This window comes from Ananas comosus, linkage group 5 (genome assembly GCF_001540865.1).
Source record: "Ananas comosus cultivar F153 linkage group 5, ASM154086v1, whole genome shotgun sequence".
Lineage (NCBI taxonomy): Eukaryota > Viridiplantae > Streptophyta > Magnoliopsida > Poales > Bromeliaceae > Ananas > Ananas comosus.
Genome location: NC_033625.1, coordinates 609,888 through 628,264, shown reverse-complemented (window position 1 = coordinate 628,264; position 18,377 = coordinate 609,888). Strand labels below are relative to the sequence as shown.

The following is an 18,377-nucleotide window of genomic DNA, read 5'->3' as shown; positions in this document are numbered from 1 at the left end:
TTGGTTGGCCTTTTATCAGTTTGGGAAATACTACCTGTGTAATTATATTAGGTGTAAATCTTACATCTTTTTAATCAGAGTTCACAAAAATTTTGGAGAAAATTTAGTTAAAAAAGAAAGTTGATAAGACTAGAAAAAGAAAAAGAAAATGAGCATTTGAATTAGTAGGGTATACATCTTACATCTAGTTTAGAAATATACCGATAGTACTACTATGTATATCAACCTTTATACTTGGTGTAATGGCGTGCTTTAAAATGTCTTTAGGATATACATCTTACATCTAGTTTAGAAATATAAGGATAGTATTACAATGTATATCAACCTTTATACTTGGTGTAATGGCAATATACCGATAGTTCTACTATGTATATCAACCTTTATTCTTGGTGTAATGGCGTGCTTTAAAATGTCTTTAGGATATACATCTTACATCTAGTTTAGAAATATAAGGATAGTATTACAATGTATATCAACCTTTATACTTGGTGTAATGGCGTGCTTTAAAATGTCTTTACGCTTATTTATTATAAATGGTTTTTTTTTTTAGAGAGAGATTAACACGCTATCCGCTTCGTTTATTTTATTTAGAAATAAACTTAGCTGAAAATGTGAATCAACTAAGATTCGAACTTGGAATCTCGGATACCAACCATCAAGCCATTTGTCACTTGCCAGCTCAAAAATAGTAAGAAGAATCAACCAAAAATTTACAAACAGAATACTAGAAAAGAGCTAAATAAAACTAAACAAAGCTAGATTGAAATATAATAAGATTAAAAAATTGAAACAGAAGAACATCAATAGAAATATTTCATATTGGCAAATGCGCGTGATAGGTTCAGCCTAAATTATATAATTCAATGCATAAATAACAGATTTTATGTGAACAAAATCGCAGAGAAATGAAGCATTAAACGGGTCAAACAAATCTCCCAACGTCGTGGGCCTCCGATCTTGTGCTAGAGATGGTGATACAACTGGGTAAGAGACATGACAAGACGGTGAAGTATATGACAAGACGGTGAAGAAATTTACTTGGTTCTCCCGAGCTGTGTTTAGTTTGGGAATAAATAAAAACGGCTTCTTTTAGAAATAGATATGTTCATATATAAATAACAATTAGATTAATTTTACATTTGGATGAAAATTAAGTTGTTTTTAGAAATAAGATAAACAGAGTGCCTGAATGGTTACATTCGAACAAGAAGAATAGAAGTTATAATTTTAAATTAAAATTATTTTATTTAATTAATTAATATCAAAATATTATTTTAAAATTTTAATTAGTTAGTAAATTATTTTAGCCAGATAACTAGTAAAAAAAATTAATTAGATTAATAAAAATATTAATGGTTGATCAATATAAATATTAGTTTATGGATACATACATTAAATTACTAATAATTAATTATAAATAATAAATTAATTATTGTATTATTTAAGTAATAAATAATTATTTAAATATATAAATTAGATTAATTAATAATTTAATATCATAATTAAAATTAATTTTAGACTTTAATTAATTTTGTTTTCACCTAGGAATAAACTTATTACAGAAAAAAAGATGAAACAACAGTTTCAGCCTCATACCACCTTATTTAATAAACCTGAAAATTATTATTTTTGAGTATCAAATACGACGTTTGAGAACAAAAAGAAAAATAAAAACTTATTCTCCCTTGTTCTAGAACCAAACACTGCTAGATCTGAGTTTGAAAGGGGGGATGTACTGGATTTTTTTTTTAACAAAAAATAGTTCCATGGACTTGGTCTATCATGGACCAATCGCACAAGCCTCCATCATCACTCATTAGAAGTGTTACTGGGAAATTCTAGCGCCTTTAAGCACGCTAAAAACACTATAGATTTTGAACTTAATTTTGTAATAAATACTAATTCTTTTACTATTGCTGATTTTAGGGCTATTTGAAGTTTGAGTGACAAATTTTTTAAAAAGTAATACTGGTGATACATCCAGATTAAAGTGTATTATTTACATTCTATCGATTTATAGATAAAAATATTTTTACGAGTCATATAATGTGACTGGTGGACAATTATATCCTATATCTAACATTTGCAATGTCCCATATTAAGGTTTTTGTTTTTCAAATCTTATATATAGGTTCCTATATCATGTAACATTTTGAAAAATCTAAATTATTGTATAATTTAGGAAAAACTTCAAAAAAAAAAAAACCGTGGTTTCATAGTTTCTTACTTTGCCCCCCTGTGATTTAAAATGTATCAATTTGTCCCTCTGTAGTTTCATTTTTCTCTTTTTCTTATCAATTTCATTATTTTTTTTCTTAAATCAGTGATAAAGGTAAAATTAAAGAGTACTAAAGTGAATATTTGATAAATCTAGATGGATATCTAAAGTTTTTTATATATAATTTAATAAAATATTAACGAAAAAGCTATCGAAAAGATAAAAACAAAACCACAGAAAGACAAATTGATACATTTTAAATCACAGGGGAGCAAAGTGAGAAACTACGAAACCACAGGGGGTTTTTGAAGTTTTCCCTATAATTTAAGAAGCTGAGGGTTCCGACTCCAAATTTTTTTTTAAAAAAAAATACACGCCTAGAAGATCATCAAACTCCCGACCTCTATGTATAGCTGCATAGGTAACGTACATCTATTAGGTTAACTAGCAGGTGTCCCTATTCTAATTTTTTTTAAAACATTGAAATTTATGGATTAATTTTTGACTGCCATGTGAGCCAGGTCCAGGCAATAAATTCAGTAGGGAAAATGCTCCCTCCGAAATTTGCTCTCACACAAGACAAGGAAGCATTTATATTTTTTATTAAAAAAAAAGGAAAAAGAAACAAAAAGAAGAGGAAGCTTTTAGACGCTGAGAAGCTTTTTATGGCTACGGCCATACGGGTGATAACCCCGTTTGGCACCAACTCGGTGCAAGGACAAATTTATTTACACCACAAAGCCCCGAACATCAAAATGGAAAGAGAGAGAATTTATTTAAACCACGAAACCCCAAACATCAATATATCTATATATATATATATATATATAGAGAGAGAGAGAGAGAGAGAGAGAGAGAGAGAGAGAGAGAGATTTGTTTCTTTCTTTTTGGCTAATTATTAGATCTCATGACGCTGGAGGTGAAGTTCACCAAGCTCTTCATCAATGGCGACTTCGTTGATGCAATCTCTGGTACTAATCGTTTCTCTTCTTCTCTTCTTTTTTTGTGACCAACTACGGTTACATTATACCTAACGTTACTTGTGTCCTTTTAACTGTTTAATTATGTAGTTGAAACGATTATTTGGATTTTCGATTTACATATAGACTACTTTTGTTACGACTTTTTCGTAGTTTTATTATTCTTCTGGGGAGCTTGGGAACAGAGAAATTAAGATCCCATTTTGCCATTAAGCGGAGGCAGTAGCTGTGGATATCAATTTTGCGAATAACTCTCGCGAAAAGTTTGAACTTGTGATCTAAAACCTCACTTCCCTCAGAGCGTGCTCAGCTCAGTATCGCCACAGTTTTTTTTTTTTTTTTTGCTTCTATTTCCCGTTTCTTTCCTTTCTCATCCCAGAATAACAGGGTTGTGGATTCTTTTTTTTATTTTTTATTTTTTATTTTTTTGAGAGATAGATAGCACGCTATTCGATTCGTTTATTTTATTTAAAAATAAATTTAGCTGAAAATGTGAAGATTCGAATTTGATCTCGGATACCAACCACGCTTTGCCACTTGCTCGCTCTAGGACAGTCCGTAGGGTTATGGAAAATTTATATTTGTTTGACACGTCACAACGCTATGTAACGATATCCTCGCACTGCAAACTGTGGACCCCGATCAAACGCATACGCCTATTCGGTGAGCCTATTAGGATCCGTGAATAAAAGTTTGTTTCGATAGTACAATAATTATATTTTGTAATTTAATTTAATGCAGTTTAATTGTTTAAATTAAAATTTTAATCAAAACATAAATTTAAATTCAGAAATTAATTTTTTCAATTTAAAATTTTGATTTGAACTTTAATTGAAATTTAAATTCAATCAAAGCCTTTTGAATTTGATATATGAATTTAAATCTAAATTCAAATTTTACGTGAAAATTTTTAATTTAAAATTTTATCTAAATTCTAAATTAAATTTATGGATTCAAGCTATAATTTAAATTGTATTGAGTTGATATTTGAACTCGATTTGTAAATTATTTTTATGTTTTGAATTGTCATCTCAATTTTAAATTCTAATTTATTTTTATTTTACATTTTAAATTTTGGCTAATCATTTTAAAATTTTGATGCTAATTTTTCATATTTAAGTTTTAATTGAAATTGTTTATTTTTTCTAACACAAGTGGTAAAAAACTTGATGGTCGATAATCAAGGTCGTAAGTTCCAAGCTTCGTTATCAACTATTTCGATTCGATTTCTGTTGTTATTATTCTAAATTAAACATGCAGGAAAAAATTTGCCATTTCCACATTGTAATTAAACTGATAGATACTAAAAGCTCAAATTAAGCTCCTATACTTTACCTTTGTAAATCTACATCTATATATTTTTATAGTGATTCTGTGAGGAGATATTCACTTGCCGTGCTCATACCGGATAACTAGAAGCTACTGAAATTTAGTTAAAAAAGTATTACTATTCATAAAGTAGTAAACACAATTTTGCTTCCATTGAGCTTCTAAAAGATCCAAAGAAAACTTATTACTTTTATGATCAGAAATAAATAATACTTTTGCAAAAGCGCGAGTTTCTTAGATCTTGTCAACTTGTGTTTGTACTTAGCAGCATCGTAGCAGGATCTTGTCCATGTATCTAAAAGATCAATATAATGCAAAGTAAATTAGCAAATAGTTTTAAGACCCCTTCAGCTGCATTACGGGTATTGGACGCATGTGATTGAGAAGTTAATTATGAGATGAACCCATAATTCCTAGAATAATAAAGAGCTTAAGGCCAAGTCTAAGACTAGTTTGAAGGGAAAAAAGAAAAAGAAAAAGAAAAAAAAAAAACCCTATGAAGGCCCAGGAACAACCTGAACTCATTGGTTTCCTTGTACGGAATGGAGGAATAATTTCTAAAGCAATTACATGATTCTATAAAGAGTTTGTCTCCTTTTATATTTTCTTTTAAGTTTGAGTGTATTTTTTTCCATCATTTTCAGATATATATATTTTTGAAAGAATCCTTTTCTTATATATATATACACACGCACACACGCATTACAGAAAAGACATTCGAGACAAGGGATCCGCGCACAGGAGACGTGATAGGGAGGGTGGCTGAAGGTGATAAAGAGGACGTGGATTTGGCCGTGAAGGCAGCTAGGAAAGCCTTTGACCATGGCAAGTGGCCTCGCATGTCCGGCTATGTAGGCTTCTCTCTGTCATCTATTCGATCATAATAAGAAATTATTAGCGTTAATGGACTGGGTTGTTACAATATACATGCAAATACTAATTTTTAAGAATGTTTGCGAAATTTTGTATAACTTTTTATAGACGTAAGCAAAAAATTAGCCTTTTACTACAATTTTACATGGAATACAATATGAACTATTCATACTTGCTCATATTTCTCCCCTCCTATATTAATATCACCTGTAGGAAAGAGGGAGGATCATGATGAAGTACGCGGACTTGATTGATCAACAGAAAGAAGAACTGGCCAAACTCGAGTGCTTAGATGCAGGGAAGTTGTTGGCTCTAACCAAAGTTGTCGACATTGAGGGATCAGCTGACATGCTGCGATATTACGCTGGAGCAGCTGATAAGATCCATGGTGAGACATTAAAGATGGCTGGAAATCTTCATGGGTACACATTGCGCGAGCCTATCGGAGTAGTCGGCCACATTATACCGTGGAACTTCCCCTCCCTTATGTTCTTTAGCAAGGTCTCACCTGCGTTGGCTGCCGGCTGTACTATGATCGTCAAGCCTGCGGAACAAACACCACTCACTGCTCTCTACCATGCCTTCTTAGCTAAGGAGGTGAACATCCCTGTATTTGTAGGCTGATTTTTTTTTTTTTGTTTTTACTGCAACTTTTAGGAACCAATTTATAATCTTAGCGAATCTATGTAGTGAAAATTACATAGAATATTCCTGGGTCGTTGCCTACTAAATCCCTCATGCATGTGAAGGTTGGTTTTCAAACTATTTCTGCACTGTTTCCTATGAGATTGATGTTTGAATTAGCAAAAAGTACAAGGGGAACTGTGCCAGCAGTCCATGAACTTCTTCTTTATGTATGTTTCACTTTTAGTCATCAACCTGTAATTTTAAGTATTCAAAATCCTAAACATATGAATGTTTCTTTCCAGACATTATCGATCGATTTGATTTTGCGACATAATGTAATCGCAGATGATGAACGTTTACAATTACATTCTTATGATAGCACTCGTTATTTTTTTGCTGTTTTAAATTTACGACTTCCTCTGGGCGCCTTCATTGTAACTTCATGATTTGCAGGCAGGTATTCCTGATGGGGTAATCAATGTTGTCACTGGTTTTGGCTCCACAGCAGGAGCTTCCATTGCTTCTCATATGGATATTGACATGGTAATAAAGTTTTCTCAACATACGCAGCAATAAATTCTCTATTAAAATCACCTCAATAGATGAGAAGCACCAGTTTTCCGAATTCTCAAGTCAGAAGTATTTCAGGTTAGCTTTACAGGATCTACCGCAGTGGGGCGTAAAATAATGGAGACAGCAGCAAAAAGCAACTTGAAGCCTGTCTCGCTTGAATTGGGCGGCAAGTCGCCTATCATTATCTTCGATGACGCTGATATAGACATGGCTGTTGATCTTGCACGCACCGCAACATTCTACAATAAGGCATGCAGATCTATTGCATCATAGATTACTTCTGAAGTACAGTAGTAAAGTTGTCAGAACTTCTCATTTTTGTATCTGTTAGGCCAAAACTATGGAGTTCGAGTTAAATGGGTGAAGGCTTTAATTTCTTATTTCCCCCTTTTAAGTAAGGGTTGGATGAATCTAGTAAACTTCGAAGTCAAGACCGCCATCTATACTGTGTCAAATAGCCAACTTCTCTAATTTTGTTTTTCTGAAACAGTAGAGAAAAACTCCCTAATGAATGGCATAGAAGCGGACTTTTCTAAATTTCAAGGCAAAATTGTTTAACATTTAAGATTGAACAAGTTATTCGATGAATTTTCAGGGAGAAGCTTGTATAGCCGGTTCTCGTGTCTATGTTCAAGAGGGTATCTATGATAAATTCGTTACGAAGGTGACAGAGAGCATGAAGAGTTGGGTAGTCGGAGACCCCTTTGATCCCCATGTTCATCAAGGCCCTCAGGTTGTCGAACCTTCTCAATGTTGAGAATTTTAATTCTAATACTAAAATGTAACACTTAAAGTGACGATAGTGTATATATGCCCTGGTTTAGGTTGATAAAGCTCAATTCGAGAAAGTCCTTAGCTACATTGAGCATGGTAAAAGAGAAGGGGCAACATTGGTAACAGGAGGAAAGCCTTGTGGGGAGAAGGGCTACTACATTGAGCCAGCAATATTTACTGATGTGGAGGTAAAAAACTTACCATTACTTTGCATATTCTTTACATATGATGTGAGCAATTGTAACACGAGGAGATATAATACTTTCACAGGAGGATATGCTGATAGCCAAGGATGAAATATTTGGACCTGTAATGTCCCTCATGAAGTTCAAGTAAGTCTACATAATACATGCAAATTGATTTAAGTAGCACGAACAATGACTAAAATTAGTAGATTTGGAAGCAAGCAATAAGAAGCATCACAGAGATGCAGTAAATGTTCTCTTTAGATTATTACCACTGCAGTAGCTTAAACGATGATGAATATTTTTAAACACACATCAAAGATTGCATAGCTACAATTAAGCGGTCACAGTTTGATTCTCTAGCTCAAAATCTTTAGGCACAGCAAAAAAAAAAGAAGAGGAGGGATACTTTTGCTGTATCTTCTCTTCTCTAAGATGCTCACAATTACTGAGAGTTCAATGATTCTTCACTGCACCTACGCTTTTCTCATCAAATCATGTTTATGGAAAACCTAAATACACTGACTGACCAGATTATATATATATATATATAAACTGTTGAACACCGAAATGTTTGCAGTCACCCTAATCAAAACCATTGTTAGTGCCAATTTACATGAAAAATTTACAAAAGTACCGTAAAAAAAAGCTCTTATTGTGCTTAGAGCTTCACTTATGTATATTGGCTGAAACAGTACTTATGCTTCATCCTTTACTGTTCTTATTTTTGGTGTTAGGACAATCGAGGAGGCAATAGAGAAAGCGAACAATACGAAGTACGGATTAGCTGCAGGGGTAGTGACAAAGGACTTAAACATAGCGAACAGAATGTCGAGATCGATTCGAGCTGGAATCATCTGGATCAACTGCTACCTAATTATCGATCGCGGCTGTCCTTTTGGCGGCTTTAAGATGAGTGGGTTCGGAAAGGATTCAGGCATGCATGCACTGGAGAAGTACCTCCAAGTGAAATCTGTTATCACTCCTATCTTTGATTCCCCTTGGTTGTAAAAGAAAGGAAAAAGAATGAGAACAGAAAACAATAAATAAAGGGAGGAAACTTATCTGTTAATACTTAATAATCTCAATGTTACTGTTACATTTCTTCTCATCTTGACCAATACTATGGTTAACAATACATTATCAATTTATCATGCTTCATGAGACCGCAGTAAAATAATGAAGTTACAAGAGGGACATTGGCCTCAGCAGATTCTGAAAGTAGATCTTGCAAGTAATAATAGTGCGTTACTATTTTGAAGTGAAAAAGTTGCAAAGAGACTACTGCAAATCAATAATTGCAACTTTTTTACTTCCTCCGCGCGCTAGATAATTTCTATTGTGCGTGGTTGAAAAATTGAAACTATTTGCTTTTTTCTTTTCTCCCTTTTTTATCTGGAGAAAAACGCCTGTATAATTCTATATTTTTCTTCCAAGGAAGAATTAGAACAACTAGCCCACGTGAAAAAGTTATCCACGTAAAGCCCACAGAGTGAAATAGTGGGTTGGTTTTGCTGGCTTCAACTGGTCCATGCACTAGTGGAGAGTGTAAAGACTAAAGAAGCACCTAGTCCAACAGGAGAACCCAAAATTATCTTAATAAGTAATTTTAGGATAAGCTTCAACTTGCATTTTCTCATTTTAGAATCCCGTGGTTTAAATATGTTATTACTTTAGTATTTCGTGATTTTATTTTTTCCTTTCTGTCAGCACTTCCGTTAACTCTACATTAAATCATATACAAAAAATTTAAAGTACCTAGCTGTGGTTTATTGAATATTAACTTTAATACTCTATGGTTTACCGAATTTTTACTTTAGTACCTGTAATTTTAATTTTGTCACTGATTTAACGAAAAAATTGACGGAGGGAATAACGGAAAGAAAAAAAAATGAAACCTTATAATACTAAAGTGATATATTTTAAATTATATGGTGAGAAAACGCAAATTTACAGAGATGTTATTTGAAATTTTTCCATAATTTTATAAATTGTTCATTATTATTATTATTATTATTATTATCCTCCTGAATTCTCTCTCGGAAATCCTCACTGAAGATGTGCAATTTAGAATTTTTTTTGAACTGGAACTCCATGATGTACCGATTCGCTCCTTTCAAATGCAAGCGACCGCTTCCGATCGGTCCATCTCAACCGTCCATTGGATCCACTGCTCTCCTGAAACTCCTCCCTTTGCAATCTAGTCGACGGCTCCGATCCTCGTTACACAGCTTAGATTAAGTGTATCTCACTCGATCGGACGGTCGTGGAGGCACGGGCGACATCCTCCGCGGGTGATTATAGAGGGTTCTAGAAAATCTACTCCTCCAATAATCTTCCCCCTCCACTCGATCGATCATACGATGCGAAAGGAAACCTAAAAAAAATTATTATAGAGACTGTTCGATCCAAAGAGGTCTCAAAGAGGAGTCGCGAGAGGAGTTCCGCGGCCCCCGCATAAAGGTTCGTTCCCAAACCCCCTATCCTTCTCAATAAAACCCTAATCCCTGAGATCTCTCGATCGATCTACGGCTCCCTTTTCCGCTATAGGATCTATCAAAAGATGGTTCCCCCCCCTCCCCACCTTCCCGCCTCTTTGACTGTTTGGTAGTGGATCTAGATGCTAAAGAACTAATTTTTGCTTGTTTTGATCTGTTTACTCTTCGTTTTGAAGTGGAAAAATGTGTATTTCTGCTTGTTTTGATTAAGATCTTCACCATTTCTGTGTATTTTTGTGTAGATCTCCTATTTTTCTTATTGGAAGTAGCGATTTCTAGATCAGAAGATGAGCGTCGTGGGTTTCGATGTCGGCAACGAGAGCTGCATTGTTGCAGTGGCGCGGCAACGCGGCATTGACGTAGTGCTCAATGACGAGTCCAAGCGCGAGACCCCGGCGATCGTGTGCTTTGGCGAGAAGCAGCGGTTCATCGGCACGGCAGGCGCCGCCTCCTACACGATGAACCCGAAGAACTCCATCTCGCAGATCAAACGCTTGGTCGGCCGCAAGTTCTCTGATCCCGAGCTCCAGCGCGATCTCCAATCCCTACCTTTTGTGGTGACCGAAGGTCCCGAGGGGTTTCCATTGATCCATGCCCATTATCTCGGCGAGCAGAGGGCCTTCACCCCGACGCAAGTCCTTGCGATGGTCCTCTCCAACCTGAAAAGTATTGCCGAGAAGAATCTTAATGCGGCAGTTGTTGATTGCTGCATTGGAATTCCTATTTACTTCACCGACCTCCAAAGAAGGGCAGTGATGGATGCTGCGACTATTGCTGGATTGCATCCTCTCCGTCTGTTCCACGAGACTACTGCTACCGCTCTGGCTTATGGTATCTATAAGACCGATTTGCAGGAGAATGATCAGATGAATGTGGCCTTTGTCGATGTGGGCCACGCCAGTATGCAGGTTTGCATTGCTGGACTCAAGAAGGGGCAACTGAAGATTCTCTCTCATGCATATGATCGATCGCTCGGTGGACGGGACTTTGATGAGGTGCTTTTTAAGCATTTCGCAGCTAAGTTCAAGGAGGAATATAAGATTGACGTGTATCAAAATAAGCGTGCGTGCATTAGGCTCCGGGCAGCATGCGAGAAGCTGAAGAAAATGCTTAGCGCGAACCCAGAGGCGCCGTTGAATATTGAGTGTTTGATGGATGAGAAGGATGTGAGAGGGTTTATTAAGAGGGAGGAATTTGAGCAGATTAGCTTACCTATACTGGAGAGGGTGAAGGGGCCGCTGGACAAAGCACTTGCTGAAGCTGGGTTGAGCCCGGAGAATGTTCACTCAGTTGAAGTGGTTGGATCGGGGTCTCGTGTTCCGGCGATTCTTAAGATACTGACTGAGTTTTTTGGTAAGGAGCCAAGGCGGACAATGAATGCGAGTGAGTGTGTTGCTAGGGGTTGTGCCCTTCAGTGTGCCATTCTGAGCCCCACATTCAAAGTGCGCGAGTTTCAGGTATTACTTCCTGCATTTCTCTGATTCCTCTGGCTCTTTTATATCTTTCCTGCTGGTTTAGTACTTCATCTAGATTGATATATTGGAGATCCACTTTTGGCATTTTAGTGTGTTTTTGTTAACTACCAATTATGTATAGTTTCGTACTCAATGTCTTTATAATTACTCTTGTCAGAGCACTAACATTACTAGAGTAAAAGGGTTTTGCAGTTATATGCTATTTTCTTGTCCAAAGCCCTGCGTGTTATTTCAGCATCTTACATGGAAGGTTTAAGATCTTTGTTTCTTGTCCTTTAGTGCTCCTGAATATGATGCCTCACATTAGTGATATGCTTCTTATGTTTTAGTCAATTTTTCAGACATAGATCCATTTGACCATATGATAATAATTTCGTTTGTTTATCCATCTTGAATAAAATATAGTTGCATAATCTTCTTGTTCTTTTTTATTTACATGTGTATAGAGAGTCATGTGATTATCATATGCTTACTTTTAATGGCAATATAGTGGATAGTTTGAATGGGATGCTAGAACAACAATATTTGGGTGGTCCTATGTACTAACCAGCAAGTGTCAAAAATGGAACACTTAGGGGATACCTAAAGTTTTTTGTCTTTCAATTTTGGGATATTATACTTTTCTGTATCAATTTTATTACATAAATAAGTATACAACTATGTAGCTCGCTAATAAATTAGGCTTCTTATGTCAACTTTGATGGAGCACCAGCTAGCAGCTTTCGGATTGCACCATGGTTCTGCATCTGTTGATTGTTGCAAACATATACTATCCTACATTTTGTTATTTCGGACTAAATTTTGCTCCTGGATTAGTTTCCATGGTTTTGAGAATAATGAAGCTAGTTAAGTTGATACTACATATGTTAAGAGATAATTTGTATTTCCTGTTTTTGTAGTCCTGCAATGATGCTAACTTTTGATTTTTTTTTTTTTTTTTTGAACCCTGCTCTTCTAGTGCTCTCTCTTTGGCGGTTCCTCCATTAAAGTTCTGCCTTCTACATTATAGATGATGAACCTTATTATTACGTTACTGTTCTTAACCCTACTCATCTTGTTCAGGTTCATGAAAGCTTCCCCTTTCCAATTGCCTTGTCATGGAATGGATCGGGCCCCCAGAATGAAGCGCAAGAAAGCCAGCAGAATAAAGTTGTGTTTCCTAAAGGAAACCCGATTCCCAGTGTGAAAGCTCTCACATTCTTTAGGTCAAGTACTTTTCCAGTTGATGTTACATATGTTGATGTGGATGACTTACAAATTTCGACAAAGATTAGCACATATACGGTGAGTGGCATATAAAACTAGTAATGGGATATGATCGCTGTGGAATGTGGATGTTGCCTTACTGTTTATGACCATTATGCTTTTACATTTCTGTTAGATTGGTCCATTTCAAACCAGCAAAGGTGAAAAGGCTCAACTGAAAGTCAAAGTTCGCTTGAATCTCCATGGGATTGTCTCTGTGGAATCCGCAACTGTAAGTGTTGAGAATGATAGGCATATGATTATGTCCTTTCATAAGCATTATCTTTGCTTAAAGTATGTCTGGTTTTCCGTAGATGTTGGAGGAAGAGGAAGTTGAAGTTCCTGTATCAGCTGCTGACGAAGTGCCTAAGGAAGCTTCAAAGATGGATACTGATGAAACATCAAAGGACACAAATGCCTCTGGAACTGATGTGAATATGCAGGATGCTAAAAATGCTGCAGATAATTCTGGCACTGGGGCTGAAAATGGTGAACCAGCATCCGAAGAGAAGCCTGTGCAGACAGAAACTGAGGCGAAGGTTAAGATGTTTTCCTCTCTGTTATGCTGTCATGTCTCTTTTTTTTTTGTTCAAACTCTTGTTCTGAAGAATTCCTCATGTTTCTTTCACTTGCAAATCCTAAATTTGTTTTTCCCGTACAAGTTGGTGTGATATTTAAGACAGTACCATAAATGTGAGCATCAACTTTTGTGCCCATGAATGATGCAAGCCTTCTGTTATAAATATGTAGACATACATAGATCCCATGCTGTTTTCATGCAGATTTCACTTGATGAGAGTTATATTGTTTGTTTCTGATTAAATCGCAGTCTCTATATATTTCTGTTTTATTTTGCATGTGAATTTCTATAATTGATGACAGAAATTAAGATTTAAGATGCATTTGTTTTTCTCATTTTATGCCATTTTCATGTGTTAAGGACAGCATAACAACATGAAAATATGATTAAGATGCTTTTCCAATGTAATTATCGTCGCTTATCTTTACAGTTATTTGCATGCAGGTTGAGACTTCAAAGAAGAAAATCAAGAAAACAAACGTCCCTGTGGCTGAATTGGTCTATGGAGCAATTGCAGCTGAGGATCTGCAGAAAGCTGTTGAGAAGGAATTCGAGATGGCTCTTCAAGATAGAGTGATGGAAGAAACCAAGGACAAGAAGAATGCTGTGGAGGCATATGTCTATGACATGCGAAACAAGGTGTTTAAAATTTTTTTATGTTGTTGCTTTCTGGTCAATGCATATGGGTTGTCCCTGTGGTCCCTGAACTTTTGACTTAAAGCATTTTGATGCGAACTTCTCCGAATATTGCATTCACATCTCAGGCCCTCAAAAATTATGGACATCCGTGAGTCATCTGCTAGCGCGTTGTTGCCTGTAAAAATGACCCTTTTCACCCCCGTTTCATGTTGACCTGAAATGGGAAGCTCTACCTACAAGAGAGGGAAAATTATGGCGATGGGTATGAGCATCAGGTATCTTGGATGGCTAGGGATGCGGTTATCATATATGGGAAAGTTCATGGAAAAATGTCTAAGTGAAGTTCATGGAAAAATGTCTTAAGTGAAATTTTCATGGACGGAGTTCGAACATTGTGAAAGTACAGGGACTCTTTGTTAAATTTCTTTAATGTTTTCTACCTTTTTATATTGTATGAAATCTATTCTAATTTGGTGTTCTGTTTCTTTCATGTAGCTTAACGACAAGTATCATGATTTTGTAACTCCGACGGAGAAGGAAGAGCTTATGGCAAAGCTTCAAGAAGTTGAGGATTGGCTGTATGAAGATGGCGAAGACGAAACCAAAGGTGTTTATGTTGCTAAACTTGAGGAACTAAAAAAGGTACAATGAAAATTTCGTTGTTATATTGTTTCATAGTGTTCCAGATAAAGGTCGCTTATTATGGTCATCTAAATGTAGCAAGGTGAACCCATCGAACAACGCTATAAAGAATGGATAGAGAGAGGTCCAGCAATTGATCAACTTGTTTACTGCATTAATAGCTTCAGGGATGCGGCCTTTTCTAAGGATCCCAAATTCGATCACATTGACATAGAAGAGAAGCAAAAGGTAACGTTGAGCAATTTTTCTGTCCCACCAAACTCATTTCTCTTTCATCCTGTGTTATTTATTATTATTCATATGCTTCTTTCTGGCCTTTTTTATCAACCTAACTAACGGTAATTTAGCAAATCTCAAACCCACCAAGGAAAATACATCAGTTAAAAAGAGGGTAATTTAGCAAATCTCAAACCCACCAAGGAAGATACGTCAGTTAAAAAGAGGGTTGATATTTGTATGCTTGCTATATTTCCATGTAATAGGTCATTAATGAGTGTGTGGAAGCTGAAGCATGGTTGAGGGAGAAAATGCAGCAGCAGGATTCATTGCCCAAGCATGCCACTCCTGTTCTCCTCTCTGCAGATGTGAAGAGGAAGGCTGAGATGCTTAACAGGTGATGTTTCGCTTTACTTTAAAAGGGGACTAATTTCTTGTGTAAAATATCCTGCCATTTGATAGAATCAGGTCAAGCAGTGAGGTGAATCTTATCTCCACTCATAAAGCACATAATATATTCCAACGAATGATAGCATCCATATTGCCGAAACCACCCAAATTTTCCTAGTGTTACTCCTCATCTTTAATATGGTATATACTTTGAAGGCAATATACTGGGAAATGTAATGGATGAGACGTGCAACGGAAAGGTTTCTATGAGTACTAAGATACAGGTTTCTATCAGTATTAAGATACTTGCTTCAACAGGTTTTGCAGGCCAATAATGACAAAGCCGATGCCGCCTCCTCCCAAGCCACAGGCCCCACCTCCATCCGACACATCGTCACCACAATCTCAAGCCACAGGGGATAATAGCACAGCTGGGGACTACAATGCTGAGGTAAGTACACAGGATCCAGCAGCTGAGCCTATGGAAACGGACAAACCAGATGCTGCTGCAGATCCTGCGGCTTAGTCAAGTATCCGAACTTCAAGATGATTTATAAATTTGTGCTTTCTTGCTGTTGCTTATACTCTACATTGGCGTGGAGTTGTGGAAGGGATTTTTCCATAGTTGATAGCATGTATTTCAGAATTTAAATTGCATTAGCGCCTCATTCGGACCCTAGTTTTCTCCGGACAGGATATTAGGGAAGAAGCTACATTATTTTGCTGCCCTACTTTTGCTTGTAGACGCCCGGTGAATCTTCATTGCTAAATTGTTTGCTGGTTTATAACTTGCCAACCATTGTGTGGTTAAACTTTTTAAATGAAGTTAAGAGGTTTTTTTGGCGAGTATTTGTGTGTGATTTCAATTGATGTATATATCACGACATAGTTTATTCCAAGTTGGTGTTTCGAAATTTTTAATCCTTGGATCAGTCCTTTTGATCATTTTTAATTTTTGATTTTTTTTTTTAGAGAGACCACTAATTTTGATTCAAGGGCTAAAAAGTCAGAAGCGCCGATTCTTTTATGCTTTTGAGAGGATAATAGTTTTATGCGTTCACTCATGTTTTGAGGTTTTCCTCTGTTTGTGTGCCCGTGATAATGTTGTTGATGTGATCATTTGACTTTGCATGATATTTCTTTCCGACTGTTAGAAGATTTGTAGGTGGACTTTATGATTGCCTTGGTGTGTTTAGTAGTGATTTCAGCTTATATTTGCGTTACGACGTACTAGCGCATGAGCTGATTTTATTTGCTTGATTGAAAACTTTCAGTTTTTATTTTTCAGTTCTCTAATCATGTTCTCAGCTTGAAATCTCTCTTCCTTGCTTTGGCAAAATTGCCGTGTGCGCCTTTTTTCTCACTAAGTGCTATTCGCAAGCAGTTCTTTCTTTGCCTAAAACTTTGGTCTGAGCTTGTGATATCCCAAGCTTTGTTCCAAACACTTTGTTTGATCCACAGAAGAAATGGATAAGTAGAACTGCAATTCAGAAACAACTTTTCTACAACCAAATTTTCTACAACTTGACAGGTCTACACTGTTCTATGCATTCTTTCCAGAAACCCTAACCAAAAACCCAAAGCAAATTCAAACTTTTGCTCACGTTCCTTTGTACTACTACCACCACCACCACTACTTGAACTTCCCCCTGAGCTTGACTTCGAGGACCTTCTCCATCTTGGCGAGCACGGCGTGGCTGGGCACGGCTTTCCCGCTCTCGTAGTCCTGCACCACCTGCGCGCGCTCGTTGATCCGCTTGGCCAGCTCCGCCTGGCTCATCCCCTTCGCCACCCGCGCCCTCTGGATCGCGCTCCGCACCTCCGCCCCGACCCGCTCCAACCCCACCGGCTCCGTCGCCTCATCCAGCTTCCGCGCCGAAGCCGGCGCCGACTTCTTGTTCGTCCCCGCGTCGTGCTTCTTCACCGTCTCCACCGCCGCCCCCGCGCGGATCGCCGCGTTCACCGCCTTCGCCGACTTCGTCTCCGCCGCCTTCGGCTTGGGCCGGTTCAGCACCACGGGCTCCCAGTCCTGCGTTAGCGCCCCTGGGTATGGGTATCGGCTCGGCATGCTTGCTGCTTCCTTTATTATTACTACTTGCTCTACGAGCCGAGCTTCTTGTGATGCGAGAGACGGACCGCAGCGGGAATTTCAGGGAGAGTGGGTATATATAGACGTCCAGACGCTGGAGGCAAGGGCAAGGGGAATCTGGAACGTTCCTGTGATTTCTTCGATCGTTTCGTTCGTTTACTACAGTTAGTTGGCCGGGGCCATTTTGCTATAGGTTCCGGAAGATTCTGAATATGCAAAAATGGGTCCAGGCCTGCGCGAGCCCGCAGGATATATTTATTATTTGTCCTTGTAGTGGCCGTTGGCTTGGAAATAAAAGGTAACTGGAAGGTGAATTCGTCGCAGCTATATATAGCCAGCCGTAGGTTTGAGGAGCATCTTATCCGACGGTTCAGGATAGCTCAATGGAGACGTGGGGAGAAAGGTCGCGACTCGTACGTAGTCTCTGTAGAAACTTGGGCGGCAAGGCTGTGGCGTTCGAGAACATTCTAGCCTTCTAGGGATGCAAACGATATAATCCGGCCCGCTACTTAGCAGGCCGGATCTCGAGTTGGGTTGGGCCAAAATTCAAAACCCGAAATACAAAAATCGAATAAACCTTTTGGCCCAGCAATTGGGTTCTGATTTATAATACGACTCTTTATTTAAAAAAGATTTGAAAATGAAACTATTCTACAGCGCACGTAGTAAATTATCGTGGCCGATCGTAGTGCGCGTAAGAAGCTATGCTAAGTAGGATCATGAAAAATACCGTCACTATATATTATTATTATTGAGCCCTACTTGTAGTCTAAAATGTCATATGTATTTCTAAGCATACTTTTAATGTGCCCAAATCATTTTCCTCTGAAGCTTTTATTTGACGTGTGCCTGTAACGGATTTTGAGCTATGGCTTGCAAGCAATTAATTAGCTTTGCGAGCTCCACTTCTGCACCTCCTGATCGCCCAAACGCCCAAGCAATCTTCACCTTTCCCTCTTGCTTCCAAGGATGTGATTCATAGATTGTACGGGTCCTGATGAAATCAAACGGCCCTCGTTAACTGTAACCCCGGGTCACCCCGCG

The 18,377-nt window shown here is 37.4% G+C and overlaps 3 protein-coding genes across 5 annotated transcripts; 2 read left to right on the top strand and 1 right to left on the bottom strand.

Annotated features, from left to right (window-relative positions):
- Window positions 3,034-8,752, top strand: LOC109709824 (aldehyde dehydrogenase family 2 member C4-like). Of its 3 annotated transcripts, XM_020232159.1 has the most exons (9): window positions 3,034-3,189; window positions 5,236-5,378; window positions 5,614-5,997; window positions 6,481-6,570; window positions 6,676-6,849; window positions 7,196-7,333; window positions 7,425-7,562; window positions 7,645-7,706; window positions 8,297-8,718. In XM_020232159.1, the coding sequence occupies exons 1-9, from the start codon at window positions 3,126-3,128 to the stop codon at window positions 8,568-8,570; spliced, it is 1,467 nt and encodes a 488-aa protein (XP_020087748.1). In that variant the 5' UTR covers window positions 3,034-3,125; the 3' UTR covers window positions 8,571-8,718. The 3 variants fall into 3 exon arrangements, with proteins under 3 accessions (XP_020087748.1, XP_020087749.1, XP_020087750.1); XM_020232160.1 differs by lacking the exon at window positions 7,645-7,706 and having other exon boundaries at window positions 8,297-8,752; XM_020232161.1 differs by lacking the exon at window positions 5,236-5,378 and having other exon boundaries at window positions 3,038-3,189.
- On the top strand, window positions 9,881-16,093 carry LOC109710257 (heat shock 70 kDa protein 14-like). Its single transcript, XM_020232767.1, has 10 exons — window positions 9,881-10,022; window positions 10,300-11,514; window positions 12,595-12,816; window positions 12,914-13,009; window positions 13,092-13,316; window positions 13,802-13,996; window positions 14,492-14,638; window positions 14,717-14,866; window positions 15,121-15,251; window positions 15,563-16,093. Exons 2-10 carry the CDS (start codon window positions 10,345-10,347, stop codon window positions 15,768-15,770), a joined length of 2,544 nt encoding a protein of 847 aa, XP_020088356.1. The 5' UTR covers window positions 9,881-10,022; window positions 10,300-10,344; the 3' UTR covers window positions 15,771-16,093.
- LOC109710039 (multiprotein-bridging factor 1c) lies at window positions 16,752-17,637 on the bottom strand. The gene has a single exon (XM_020232457.1). The coding sequence runs from the start codon at window positions 17,310-17,312 to the stop codon at window positions 16,878-16,880; it is 435 nt and encodes a 144-aa protein (XP_020088046.1). The 5' UTR covers window positions 17,313-17,637; the 3' UTR covers window positions 16,752-16,877.